The sequence below is a fragment of the Drosophila mojavensis genome, unplaced genomic scaffold, assembly GCF_018153725.1.
Source record: "Drosophila mojavensis isolate 15081-1352.22 unplaced genomic scaffold, ASM1815372v1 contig_277, whole genome shotgun sequence".
NCBI classification, from domain to species: Eukaryota; Metazoa; Arthropoda; class Insecta; order Diptera; family Drosophilidae; genus Drosophila; species Drosophila mojavensis.
Genome location: NW_025318822.1, coordinates 2,465,502 through 2,479,954, shown reverse-complemented (window position 1 = coordinate 2,479,954; position 14,453 = coordinate 2,465,502). Strand labels below are relative to the sequence as shown.

General features: G+C 41.8%; 2 protein-coding genes across 8 annotated transcripts in view; one reads left to right on the top strand and one right to left on the bottom strand.

The window, feature by feature from the left end:
- Positions 1–14,453, bottom strand: part of LOC6574144 (unconventional myosin-XVIIIa) — a 33,231-nt gene that overhangs the window by 15,265 nt on the left and 3,513 nt on the right. For 5 of the 7 annotated variants that reach the window (XM_002000166.4, XM_015167283.3, XM_015167284.3 and 2 more), the window contains 6 exons: positions 8,573–8,977; positions 8,281–8,467; positions 7,450–7,616; positions 6,476–7,386; positions 5,809–6,412; positions 5,547–5,741 (listed from right to left, as the gene is read on the bottom strand). In XM_002000166.4, coding sequence (XP_002000202.3) covers positions 5,547–5,741; positions 5,809–6,412; positions 6,476–7,386; positions 7,450–7,616; positions 8,281–8,467; positions 8,573–8,977 — 2,469 coding nt within the window. Of the gene's footprint in view, positions 1–5,546; positions 5,742–5,808; positions 6,413–6,475; positions 7,387–7,449; positions 7,617–8,280; positions 8,468–8,572; positions 8,978–11,889; positions 12,646–14,453 lie in introns of those variants that run through there. The other 2 variants (XM_015167286.3, XM_015167282.3) reach the window with 1 other exon arrangement.
- On the top strand, positions 3,383–5,095 carry LOC6574145 (phospholipase A1 1). Its single transcript, XM_002000167.4, has 3 exons — positions 3,383–3,629; positions 3,717–3,966; positions 4,029–5,095. Exons 1-3 carry the CDS (start codon positions 3,575–3,577, stop codon positions 4,876–4,878), a joined length of 1,155 nt encoding a protein of 384 aa, XP_002000203.2. The 5' UTR covers positions 3,383–3,574; the 3' UTR covers positions 4,879–5,095.

The window sequence follows — 14,453 nt, the reverse complement described above, 5'->3', positions numbered from 1 at the left end:
GCGGATATTGTTGTTGCTGTTGCTGGCTCCGAACCAGCTGTTCACTCTGCCACTCTCATTGCCAGTCATTAGACACACATCGGATTTGTCCAGCCACATTTCGGTTTCGTTGATGTGTCAATAAAATAATTTGTCTGCTTAACTGCGACGTTCTCCATTTGTAAAAACCAACTGAGCAATCGTACAGAATCAGAGCAATAGGCTGTAGTCAGAGCTCGTAAAGCTCATTACAGATGCAACAACAAAACACAGCGAGAGCTCGGAATTCTATATCACAATGGAAGCAAGAGCTTCCACAGATGAACTTGACCGTGAAAGTTGCGAGCGTCACCGAAGCTGAGCTGAGAGTCCGAAGAAAAAATGTGGACTTGCCACAAGTGACGTCAAAAGTTTTTGTGAGCAAATGCGAGCATTAAGTAGGGATTCACAGTTGCATGAGAACAGGAAATCGAAAACCAGCCAACCAGCCCTAGTAAGTAATATGAATATGAAGCAGCGCGAGGCTATACTCAAGCCCAGCTGCATAGAAACACTTTACGAAAATTACAAATCACAGCGAAGTGACCAAATCGAATAGTCGAATAAATTGGAAAACAGTAATTGCTGCAAATTAAAACTAAACTTGCGAAAAAAAAAAGTAAAAGTTTATAGAAAGTGAAAATGATATTTTTATATTGATATATCATGAGTTGAGGGAACTCACAGTAATAAATTAAATGTGCTAATCAGTCGAGAATTAATATCTTTGAATTATACAAAATGCTTCTGAGCTTTAATATTTAAAATCAAATTCTTACATGTAGAATAATTTTAGCTCATCGAATATTTTTAATAAATGATAAAAATTAAAGGAAAAGAGTAAAAATTTCGTTTTGCCAATAAATATGAGACTTTTTTAATATTTAAAAAAAAAAAAAAGAAACAAAACAAAACTTGTTCATAGATAATTTTAAAGAAATTTAATATTATAATATAATCTTGATTTACTCTAAGACTGTTTAACCTTTCGATTTCAGGCTATTAAAGCTGATGACTATCAATAGCCCAACTCGTCTATCAAATCATTTAAATTTTTGTTATGTGACATTCCCAAAGTAGAACAAGATGAGTCCAGTCTTAGTCGAAATTCAACAGAACTTGAATGAATGAAACGTGCATACATCACAAAATTACAAATTGATTTAAATTAATGCCTGTCAGCAAAATTACACATGCTCTTGCTGCACAGGTAATCAATTACAGGGCGTACTTAAAGATCTATAAACCGAATCACTACGTGAATAATGATGCATATTCAGAGCTGGGAAATTCAGCTGTCGAGTCAACTTCAGATATGAAACATTTCGTTGTTTTTCAATGCACTTGCTAAATATCCAGCTTATTTTTGTAACACAAATATAATTCGTACGTATCCAAAATATACAATATATAGTATATAGCAATAACTGCAGAGATTTTCTTCGCGGACTAAGATACGTATATGTATTTTTATCACCAAAACAATAAAAACTTTTGATATTAAATACGGCTTTAATAAAAGCTACAGCCAAGACGTTCGTGACAAAATGGCAATGCTGTGTAGAAAAGTATGTCACAATTGACAAGCAGATTGACAAGCAGATACCCTGTACGACTGTCGTGACACAGTGCACTTGGGCTGCTTGAGTACTCATGTTAAGTGCACAAGGTCTTTATGATTTTAATAGATAGAGCTTTAGTTGTTTAGTGTTATGCGCACTGGCCGTATTTAAAATACTTTCAGTATAAATGAAACGCTATATGAGTTTATCACACCAATATATTCAATACTCTTTGCCTGAGATGCAAATACTTACATGAAATGAAATAGTTAATGCATTTATTACATCAATATGTTCAATACTCTTTGTGGCTCATCTCGTATAATAAGCTAACATTATTTAATTAAATAAATAAATTCAGTCAATAAACTGTGCAACATGTCTCGAGTGAGTTGAATGCTCAGTTAAATGTTTTTGGCATAAAAAGTGTCAACAGCAATGCCGACGAGATGAAATTCAAATGCTGAAGTCAAAACTTTAGATGTTATAAGTCAAGTCATAAAACGAAATCACACTTTGATACTACGACACGAAACACCTGCTAAATGACTTAGAAAACACAAACTTTTTTGTTATAGTTGAACCCGAGCCCCGAATACATCCAGAGGTATGTTTGTTCAACATTTTATGAATAATGACAAACGACTTACAAATACTCAAAATGTATATATAAATAACCATATACTTTTTAGCTCTGTCGAGAAAGGCAACCCAGTGGAGAAAAGTTAGTAGTATGTTGTAACAAAAGATCAACGACTCCGCTCACGAATTTTTGTTTTGTATGCATAATTACTTAGTTTGACCAGCTAACAAAGATTGTTCGTTAGAATCGGAGCATGGAAAGTAACTCGCAAAAGTTATTGATCGTTCAGTCGAAATCTCAATGTCCTACAGAAAGTGTAAACAAGACTTGAAAGTAGGTCGATTTAAAGTAGGTAACATTGCGTCACTTTCATAAATTTTTGATTGATATATTAATAAAAATATGTAGAATATATTAATAAGATATAATATACACATTCATTTTTTTTTTCTTAGTTCGATTATGTGTTATGCGTATTCGAATTGATTAACACTTCTGCTTTGGAAATAACTCTATAATTGGCCACTTAATATTAGTCAACTCTCAAAAGAAAATTTCAAATTATTAACTGTAAATGGCAGAAGAAAAAAAATAGAAATTAAGCGTATTTCCAATTCAAATATATGCGCCTATCTTTATTTTTACATTTAATATATGGAAATGTCCATAATTATAATAGGCATTAATGAATACGCTGGCGAGGCTAATGAACTAACTTTTCCCCTAGACCGCGGATAGTGAAAGCCTACTGACCCCCTATGCACTGCGAGTTGCTAAATTTGAGATTTGAACGCCAAAAAGAAGTCGCCAGTCAGAATGAGCAGTCGTTTCAAATTCGTTGAGCTCGAGAACGGAAGTGTCTGGCAGGTTAATTGAGCATCAGATATGCAATGCATATCGCAAAATATTTGAGTATTTACTTGCACTTAGTTGCATCTGCAATTGTTGCTACTGTTGCTGCAGCAGCAACAACAGCAGCAGCAGCAACAACAGCAGCAGCAGCAACAACAACAGCAACTTCTCAAAACTCAACAAGTTTGCAATTTATTAAATGGGCGCTTGTCATGACAGTGACCGCGCTGAAGCAGAAGCTCAAATTCTCAAGCGTCCGGCCGGCTGGCGCCCTTGTCCAGCATTCGTGATCGGCATCCAGCGATCCTCAGCGCGCTGTGTGCTTAGCTTTATACTACACATTGTATTTAACTCGCCGTCCGTTTAGAATTTTGCTCAGAACCGCTAACGTGTCGGAGGTGTCGCCGTCGCTCATAAATTTTCGCTGTCAGACTTTTAGTGAGCCGAGCCAAATTTATTGATTAATTGTCGCGCGTTTACCTCAAACTTGACTCGGTATTTTAATTAAACTTAATTTAATTTTATCCAATTCGTTTTTATTTTTTTATCAAATTTCGCAATGCAGTTGTTGTACAGCGTTACGCTAATGTTGCTGCTGCTGCTGCCAGCTGGAAGTGAGTCAGTTTGCCAGAGATTTTTAAATTTTAATGACAATTGTTTATGAGTCGTTATCCGTAATCTATGGTTTTTTTTTTGTATAGATGTATCCGCTGGCAAACGGCTGTTTGCTTACGAACGCGGCAAGTGCGAAATTGCAATGGCCGATGTCGTGGAGGGCTTAGTTAATACGAGTTTGAAACGTTTGACACGTCCCTCAAGGCGTGTTAGCCAGGCCAGCTTATTAGAGTACGATCTCTATACGCCGCACAATCCACAAGAGCGTCAGCTGCTTCATCCGGGGAATGTACAGTTGCTAAGGAAATCTAACTTCAATGGCAAATGGCCAGTCAGGTAGAGTAGTCTGTGAATGTCATGGAGCAATTATAAAATTTGGCCTTTGCGAATCAACGCAGAGTCATCATACACGGCTGGACGGGCAAGAGCACCACCTGCTACAATGCAGCCGTTAAGGATGCGTATTTGTCACGCGGCGACTTTAATGTCATCGTTATGGACTGGAGCCAACAGGCTATGGATATTAACTACTCTCGTGTGTCCAAGCAGTTCCGTTCGATTGCTGCCAGTGTTGCCCAATTTCTCAGTTTTCTGCACGACTATGCGGGCGTTCCCTACGATAACATCTATTTGGTGGGCCACAGTGCGGGCAGCCACATAGCCGGTCTAACGGGCAAGCATCTGAGCCCTGCACGCCTGGGCGCCATCTTTGCGCTCGATCCAGCCGGTCTCTCACAGCTCGGCGTGGGACCCTCAGAGCGCCTGGCACCCACCGATGCCATCTATGTGGAGTCCATACACACAGATTTGCAGCTGCTCGGTAATCCTGAAGGCAACCGACTCAGCCAGGCAGCAGTATTCCCCAACTGGGGCCTTGGACAACCGCACTGCCCGAATGCAACTGCCACTGAACTTGATATCAGCTGCGACCACTTTGGCGCCGTCTTCTACTTTGCAGAATCTGTGCGCCGGCCAAAGATGTTTGGCGCGGTGCGCTGCAGATCCCTGCAGAGCATACGTAAGCTCACCTGTGGCTGCAACAACAGCGGCAAGCACACCAAGTTCAGTGCTGCGACATGTCCCGCTGATTCATTCATGGGTGGCGAACCGGCTATGCCCAAAAAGGGGATCTTTTATGTCAGTACTCTGCGGCAACCACCGTATGGCACCGCCGACGGCCTAGTTCACATGCAACCACCTAAAATGTCTACAATTTTTGAAACAAGGCGAACATTGTTTTTCATATAAATGCAGGCCGAGCAACAGAGTTGAATGTTCAATAAGTGATATACAGGCTACAACTAAAGATAGACATCTATAATATTTATAAGAAAATCAGATTGAATAATAGGTATGAAACTGGTTAATCATTGCTTCGAGCACATCATGGCATGCAAGCAGCAAGTAAAGAGTGATTAAATTAAATTACTTCTGCCATTAATAAAAGTTAATTTATTTAAATGTACTAAACGTTGCTTAGATTAAAAGTCTATGAAACATTTATTTATATGTACTTAACTTTGCTTAGGTTAAAAGTCTTTGAAACATAAGTATTTTACTGATGTTTCTGTTTGCGCTAGACTTTCTAATTTATGGAGTAGATTAAAGCAACTAATGACTTAACGCAAAAATTTGTTAAAGTCTGACCTAAAATTTTATAAATTTTAAATCATTAAAAAAGAATTAAAATAGTGCTTTGTTTTAAAACATCCTAAAATACCCTCTTAATTAAAGAGAAGTTATTCAGTCAAGAATGTTTAATGCAGACCTTAGTAATAAACAAAAGTTATAGATATCACAGTTCCTTCCAGTCAATCACTCTCTCATGTTCAATAATTAATACGTAATTCAACTTTGGCATTACGACTGTGTATTCATATAATTATAAATAAATAGGCAATATGCATTGAACTCACTTGACTTGGTCCAATGCGATAGCTGGCAACGTCCAGTTCATTGACAGCGAGTATTTGTTCCACGGTAACATCTTTATTGCTCGACAAATCAGCTGCAAGCAGACCGAAGCGACGCACGAACTCCACTAATGGCACAGATTCGGGAAAGCCCAGGCGATGCAGCCGAGCGGCCTCTAAAACTTGTGAGCCACGTAGCTAAGGGAACGCATCGTAGCCATTAATTGGAACAGTTCAGAGAGTGAGTTAGACCTGGTTAACCTACCTGACTCCTTAACAGTGGCACATTTACCAAATCCTCCTCGGTAGCAGCTTGAACCAGCGCCGTGTTGGGCGACCCATTCGCCGAGAACTTGGTATGCTTTCCCGCATTGTGTTGCAGCAAATAGCAGTGCACAAAGTGGGTGCCCGTGCGGCGCAACGTATCAATTATGCCATCTACGGTGAACTTCACCTGCAGCATAATTGAGTTACGCTTGACGCCCGCCGTAGTGAAGGAACGCCGGATGCTGGACACTCGACGCAATGACTGTGTACCCTCCAGGCCTGCGAACGAGCCGCAAAACACCATGGCACCAGAGCCGCGCGTCAGTGAGCCAATATAGAGACGATTTATCTCTTCGCGACTGCTGTCCTGCAGCAGCGACACTGCGTTCCGTATGCCCGGATGCTCGCGACTGTTTCGCACCCAGCCATCGACAGCATAGAGCACCGGGTTGGTGCCCTGCAGATGGTGCAGCACAAACTGGCGCTGTCCGGCACATTTGCGCAACAGCGTGTGATGCTCACGATCGCCGTAATGTGAGAATAAACGCTCTAGGAATGTGTCGTCGTTTGAGTTTGGATATATGGCCTCCTCGTCCAATAGCCTGCAAGTAGAGCATTCATGTATATTATTATAAACAAATGAAAATATGACTAAAAATACCCACCAGAGCAAGCCACGACGATCATGCTCGCGCAGATCGCGCTGTGAAGATCGCACCACATGATTCTGTGGAGCCTTGTCAATCAGGGATATCAGCGGGCCCGGATGACAGTCGGAAGCATGATCCATTTCGATCTCCACCAGCTCCTGGGCATAGCGATCTCGTGGCGCCACCAATGTTGTGTGATGGAACAGCATTTGGAGTCGCTCCTGCAGATAGTTGTGACGCAGATCTGCCAGTGTGGCGCCCACTTGTTGGCCGCAGCTGGCTGGATTTTGGAAGCCTGGTGTATCGATGAGCATTATTGAAGCAATAGTATGAGCTGAAGTGCAGATCTGGCGATTTATCAGAGCCACCACAGCGGCCAGTGCCTCCGAGTAAAGGCCAATGACGAGTGCTTCAAGACATTCCCAGGCCCAGTCCTGACCGCCATCCGAAGTGGGCGACTTAGAGGGACTCAAGCTGGCGCCTGTCGCATTGGGCTGCGTAAGACCGAATGCAGCTGCCGATAAATCCTCAAGATTGACGCCCAACAGACTGGCCGCCTTCCGTGCTGCTGTCGGATTCGCAAACTGCGTTCGAGCCGTCGACCCGGTGCCCATTCGAGTAATACCCGCAATGCCTAGATGATAAATAGCTGCCAGTATACTCCAGATACCCCGCACAGCCTTGGCATCAATGTTGAGTGTCTCAAATGCTTGCACCGTACGCAAAAAGTCATTGGCCGCCCGATGACGATCTTCCAATCGCTGCGAAAGCGATATAAATGGATGACTGTCCTCAGACGAGATGTTCTCTAAATGCAGCTCTTTCTGTAGCAGACCGGCGGCGCCAGCCAACAGTCGCGTCATAATGTGGAAGCTGTGCTCGTGCGCAAGCCTGCGACCCGCACGTTGTCGCTCCGGCAGCAGCACCTATAACCAAACGTAGGTCATTAGTGAGATAATCAACCGAGAGATGATCTACGCTCAGCTTACCTGCAAAGAGGCTGATGCTATTTGACCGGTCTGATCGAAGTCCAAGCTGAGCAGCTGCGTCATACGCGTCGCATTCGAATTCAGACATGTTCTCGTATTACCAAAGGCTTCCAAAATTGTGCACAATGCACCAACTTTTTCCGCATTAATAAAATTATTGTATGCACCTGAGGGGAGAAATTAATTAGTTGAATAAATAACAGTTTCAATGGACAGTAATATGAATTTTGTGATTGAAACATACAAATTAATATTGATCGTCGCATCGCTACTAGTATAAGTATTTATAAACATTTATATTAAATTTTAGAATCATTTGCATTTATGTCTTATTTACCAGAATTAAGGTGTATATCTCTATCAAAATTGTCTTAATCAATCCTTGTATAATTGCAATTATATAATTTAAATAATAATTATTGCAAGAATTGGTATTCAAATCTGAACATTAATAAAGCTAAGATTTATTTCTTTACGCCTACCAATGGGCGAGAATCAGATAAATGGATTACAAATGTAGTCGACTAGACAACTGAAGACCAATTCGATATGAATTGCGTTTAGGATTTGTCGTATAAGGCATAACCTACGTCATGACAAACTGAAATTATACCATTTTACAATGGTAGAACAATGAGAAATGGCTTGACAAATTGCAGCTGCGCATTTAGACAAAATGCAAATGAGCTAATCGAACGCCAGATTGGATTTTTGGTGTGGCCCAAACGGGGCCAACCAACTGCGACAATAACTGCAATAACTACAAACACCAACATCAGCAACGGCTACAACAATAGCTACAACAATAGCAACAACAATGTCTAGACATACCAGCAGCCAACGCCAAGTAGTTGAGCGCATGCTTAAAGCTTGTGGTCTTGCCAGAACCAGAACGACCCATGAATATTAGACTTTGATCGCGTCGCGTTTCAACCAAACTCCTGTAGGCGGTCTGGGCTAGCGAGTAGACGTGGGGCGGCATGTCCTCCGTTTTGCAGCCGCGAAACATGGATACAACCTACAAGCAAGCAAACAGACAAGAAAGACACAGCAAGATAATAAATAAGCCGAACAAATCAAATCAAACCAAACCAGTACAGGCCAGCAACCAGACCAGTCTCACCTTCTCAGAGTAGAGCGACAGGGGTGCCATTGGATTGACCACGAGCAGCGTGGGCCCCGCCTTGGTGTGTATCAGATTGCTGGCATATCGCTGTCGGAGGCAGTGCAGCACAGACGCCTCGTTCAGATACTTCAGCTCACAGATGTCCTCAACCAAGTCCAGTGCGGGGCTGTTCTGCTTCTCGATGTCATCCTCGTCCACGGTCAACTGCTCGCCATTATGCAGCAATCGCACGTTCAGCTTATGCTCCTCATGCGCCGTGTCGCCGGGTGGCAGACGCAGCGCTGCCGTAAAGCCACCGCGATGCACCAGCCACACACGTTCCGGCTGCGAGGCGTCGTCGACTACGTCCACATCGCTATCGCTTTTGCCAAAAAAGCCGTCCGTACCGTTCTCGTGCCGACTCTGCAAAATATGAGCATATATTTACTGGATATTCAAGAATCGGGGTCAACAATTCGATAGGGCGCAACTTCAAGTGATATTTTGTGTACTATTTAGGTCTATTTTTGGGCGCACGCATTTTCACGCATTTATTCCATTTATTATGGTACTTCAGCTCCGTTGGATTCAGTTCACCTAAGCGCAACGTCAGTTTTTCGTTATTTCGTTTTATTTCGGTGCATTTCTAAATTTGATGTTGTTTCTAAATCCTAATTAGTTGCCCAGACTAGCAGCCCATAGAGCGAGGCCCAGACCCAGTGCCCGCCCCTTCTTCCCAATTCCCCTCCACCCGAGCCCCATTCCCATCCAAATGCTAGTGGGCTAGACATGCTCTGTGGCTGTAGATGTAGATGCTGCTGCTGCTGTTGCTGCTGCTGCTGCTGATAGTACTTCGCTCTAGCTATGGCTGTGGCTGGCTGTGCGGCTGCGTTATGCAACGCGCCAACGTCGCCAGCAGCATTTCGTTGGCGGTGCCAACACGTTCAGTTCACATTTGGAGCTATAAATGGCATTTACTCGTTGCTGCCGACGCAATTTACTTTTCGTATGCTGCTATCTATGCATCTGCCGCATCTCCTCAGCGCGCACCACCCGCCCCGCTCTCTTCCTCTGCGCAACTTTGCATTAACTTGTAGTTGTTGTTGCAAACGTACTTTGTGGCGTAATTATGAAAATATTGTGCTAGGTTCAATAGCCCGTAATTGGAGTCATTTTCGGTTATGCGCTGTTAATAGATCCAGAATGCCTATGCCCACCAGTAGAATATACCGATTTCAAAATGCTTTAAACAGGAAATAAATGTTGAGACTCATTCATGTCTAGAATTAAAACTGTTAGTGGGTAAAACTTAAACACGGAACAGTATATAGCAGTATTACTAAATAAAAAATAAGAAACATGATTCAGTTTGTTTTGCAAGAGATTTCTTGGGAGTTGGATTGGATTATATGAAGTATAAACTCTAGCGAAAAATACCTTGAACCCACTGATCAAACAGAAATTCATAAAAGCTCTTTAAAAACTGTATATGGAATGTACTTATATTTAACGAAAAGCTCCAAGATAAATAGATAAAATAAATAAATCAATTATATAATTAGTAATTCAAATGGTATTGCGAATTCTCAAATTTGTTATCGTATAAAAACATGAGTGCGAGCCAAACTTTTTTATTGAATAACTTCATCTAATAATAATTTTATGCTTAGCCAATTATAAACACCTCCCACATTTCTATAAACATCTACTCACATACATACACGCATGTACAAAGTTTTATAAACAAATGAACTGACAAGCGTCTGTCCACTGTCAATCAATAGCTGCAGTCGTCGAATGGTGGGGCAGCTGCGGTTCATTGAACCCGCCACCGTTTAAGTTGATGAGATAGACAAATTAGACAAGGAATGTGCAGACAGACCTAACTAATTAACATGTACAGGGCATGGCGAGGTATACGACAAAGAGCAGAGAGCGCGAAAAACAAAGAATAGAGAGAAAAGACAATGAGAACGAACATAGGGAGAGCTGTCAATTAAGCTCTGACTAAGGTTTACCGAACACAATTCAATTTTAAGATTTGATATCTAAAAACAATCGTTTATTTTGTGGCATGCAACTGTCCCAGCTGAAGACTAGAAAGAGACAGAAGGAAAGAGAGAGAGAGAGAGAAAGAAAACAACAAAGAGGGCGACGTAAATGAATACTTCCGCTCGACAGGGCAGCGAGTCCATCGCTCGACGCAGGCGGCGTAGTGAGCCATAAAACCATAAATGCAGCGACAAGACGACCATATCGTAAATTATGAGCCGACCATTTGCCCACGCACCGTCCCGATCCCCAATTCCATTTCCATTCTTAACCCAGTCGCCGTATGCCTACCCAGCAGTCTAAGCATAATAAAATAACTAACAACTAAATCGTACATTGGGTCACGGTTCGACGATCTATCGATCCATTCATCGATCGAGTCGTAAAGGGCCAAAGAAAGAAAGTTTTTTTTGTTTAGCACTAAACGACAAAGATGGGAAATAGAGTTTTATATTTCATATCTTTTTACTGAACGGAAACTATTCGATTTTAGTACAAGATCATCAGAAGCATCAACAGCTCCCGATACTATTTAAATACGTGAGTAAACAGTTATGACTCGATAATAATGTTTGACTTTTATTATAAGCCCAACTGCACCTTCAGTTTCAACCGACACATTCAGCCCATAGATGACAAATACGCCGCCTTCGCGAATATATTTAAGCATATAGCTAAGCAAAATAATTTAGGTCATACTGTTTCCAGAGAAATTTTACTAGCATTATGCAGAGTATTCTCCGTATGTGGGTCGTATACAGGGCGGGTAAAGGTTATAAGTTATATGGGTAACTAAATTCATTCACTATAACAATATATAATATTAAAAACTAGTTAAACTATTATAAATACGGTTTCCAATCTATACTATTAAATCAGATTTGTGATATTCCATATAACGCATTGAATTGGATTTTTAAATATAGGAATAGAATTATGTTATATATATGTATTTTGGAATAGAGGAAAGTAGTTTCAGATATTAAGAAATTTCAGATAATGAAGTCTATGCCATCTTTAACTGAATACAATTTTATTGTTTCTATTCCAATATTAAATTTAGGCTTTTTATACCAAAAAGCAAGAAATCGATGCAAGCTAAGTCGGTATTTTGTGAAAATAAATATTAAATATTTGCAATTCTATAATTTTAAAAACTCTATTCACAACAAAAAGTTGTCTGAACAAAATTTTGTGGCCTTTTTTTTAATATTGGTTACAAATATTTCGTATATGCATTTCGTCTTGGTTTTTGTCGTCGAGTGTAATTATATTATGCGCACCTTTTGCTTAATGCTTGCATCATAGTTTTTGTAGTTGCAGCCCAGCGAGTTGGCCCAGATGAGTGGCCACTGCTGGGCAGTGTTTTGGGCATCGCGTCGCCGTCGATAAGAACTGCGTAGATGGGGCACGGGCGAAGCTGGCGCTGCAGCTGCAGCTGCTGCTGCATACTTGGATGCAGCTATAGCTGAGCTGTTCCATGGCGGACGTATTAATGTTGTGGCTGCAGCATTGGCAGCTGTTGTTGTTGGTAATGTTGTCGCTGGTGTGTTTACTGTTGCTATTGTGCCTGGCGTTGTGTGGATCTTGCCATTCTGGCGAAAGCTGCGCGTGCGAAACGAACTGCGCTCGATGCTGGCAACAGAAGCCGCAGAAGCAGCAGGAGATGTGGGAGTTGTCTCCTTGGCTCCTTGCCTAGTGGCAGCCAATCGCGGCGGTTTGGGTGGCGGTGGCGTGGGCGGCACAGTGGACAATGATGTGGACGGCCAGCTGCTGGAGTTCTCAGAGCCGCTCTCACTGATCGTCTCCGAGCTAATACTATTTTTGCGCTGCGCCTTTGGCGTAGCTTTTGTTTTATTGGGCACGCCCGTTGCTTTTTGCGCCTTGTTGGTGCCGCAGGCGTGCGCCTTGCCCGTGCACCCACGATGGAAGGATGGATTTAGGCCGGAACCCGGCGCGGCGGGCACAGCAGGCACAATGCCTCCGCGCAGTGTTTGCTCGAAGTTTTTCGTCTTGAGAAACATGATAAAAAATATGCGCGCGAGTTTGTTTGTCTGTATGTGTATGTGTGTGCGAGTTATGTGATCACTTGGTACTTAGATCGTAAGTCAAATGCAAACAATTGTCATGGCCAGCAGCCAGCAGTGCTTGGAGCATGACCAGACCCACACAGACCGGGCTAGCGACGCACAGACGTGAAACGGGAAGTAAGTGCGAAACTGGAGCGCGCCCAAAACCTTGGAACTGTTAGTCGCACCACAGACTCAACAATCTTGTTGTGTGTGTTTATGTGTGTGTGGTTACGCGAGTTCAGACACTTAACGCTTTGACATTAGAGACAATTGAACTGGCTGAAAACAGCCAATCATGATTGATTGATTGAAATGCAAGACTCGAGTCACGAACGCGAATCAAATGCGAGTTATGAATTAACTATTAAAGCCAGTTTGAATGACAAGAATTTTTCAGTTTGTTGTTGCTGTTGCTATTGTTGTTGTTGTTATTGTTAATTATGTTGTTACTGTAATCCCGCATAGAAATTTCACAGTGGGTGTCTCGCGCTTCGATTTCCGTACCGAACTTGGGCAGAGTTTGCAGCGTACTGACGGCCCAGCTCCAACGACAGCGACAACGAAGCGAGCAACAACAGCAACTCGACAAAAACAAAAGCAACCAAACGCAAGCAGCGCAGCACGAGCAACGTCGACGACGACAGCGACTGCGACGACAGCTATTTGTGTAGGCAGCCGACGCAGTCCGAAGTGGGTGTAGAAAAATGCACACAGCTGCAGCTGCTGTTGCTTGTGTTGTTGTTGCTGCTGCTGCCGCCGACGTGGATGTGGCTGTTGATGTTGACGTCGACGTCAACGTCAACGTCTTCGTCCATGTTCGCTGCTTGTCTGCGGCTGTTCGTGTTGCAGTGTGGGCAAAGGGGAGCTGTGCAGCACGTTGTTAATGATGTTTACTAAAATGCAGTTCGAGTTTTTTTCTCAGCAGTGTTGCCAAATCGCGTTTTATTTTCGTCTGCTGAATGAAGTGAGTAAGACGCTCGAATATGTCGACGCCTTTATGAACTTAGCCAGACAGCAAAAACAACAACTATGTTCCAAGTGGAATTGGGGCTTAGCTTTATAGCTGCAACGCGCTGGGCCTGGAATTTCTCAGCGACCGATCGCTCGTTCGATCGCTCAGGTGCTGACAATTTTTACAACACATTTGCAAAAGATAAACACAGGGAAAAATGTCAAACACGTTTCTAGCTGCGGCTAAAGTCAACAAGTTAATAAGATTTTCAACTGGAATCGCAATTGCAATTGCTAGATAGCTAGTTACCCTGTATAGAAAAACTGATCGATATTTTGCCATTAGATTTTACACTCTGGGCTTTAAAAAAAATTAAATACGCCGTTGCGTTTCCTGTCTATCATCATCATCATCATCACGTAAACCCCAAATTAAACAGCAAATATTTATTTTCTTAAACACATATTTACACTCTTTTTCTGACCACTCCAACGTGATTCCCACATTGAAAAAACCTAGATTATATTACTTTTCTGAAAATAAAATACCCTAGCATAAGTTGGACCAATTTCGAAGATGAATGTTATTATTAGAGGTCAAATTCTCTACGATAAATGCAATCAAATTAATTGTTAAGGCAGTTAAATAATAAATGGTTTTTAAAAGCTAAAAAAGTATTTAGTTAATAATATATCTGATAGATAACTAATCTTCCATATAAGTATAAGCTTATAATGAGTTAACGAAATACAATCTTATCAGCTGGGGCTGCGCTATTCAAGATAATACTAATACCTGACCAGCCTTAATAAGAAATTGTTTA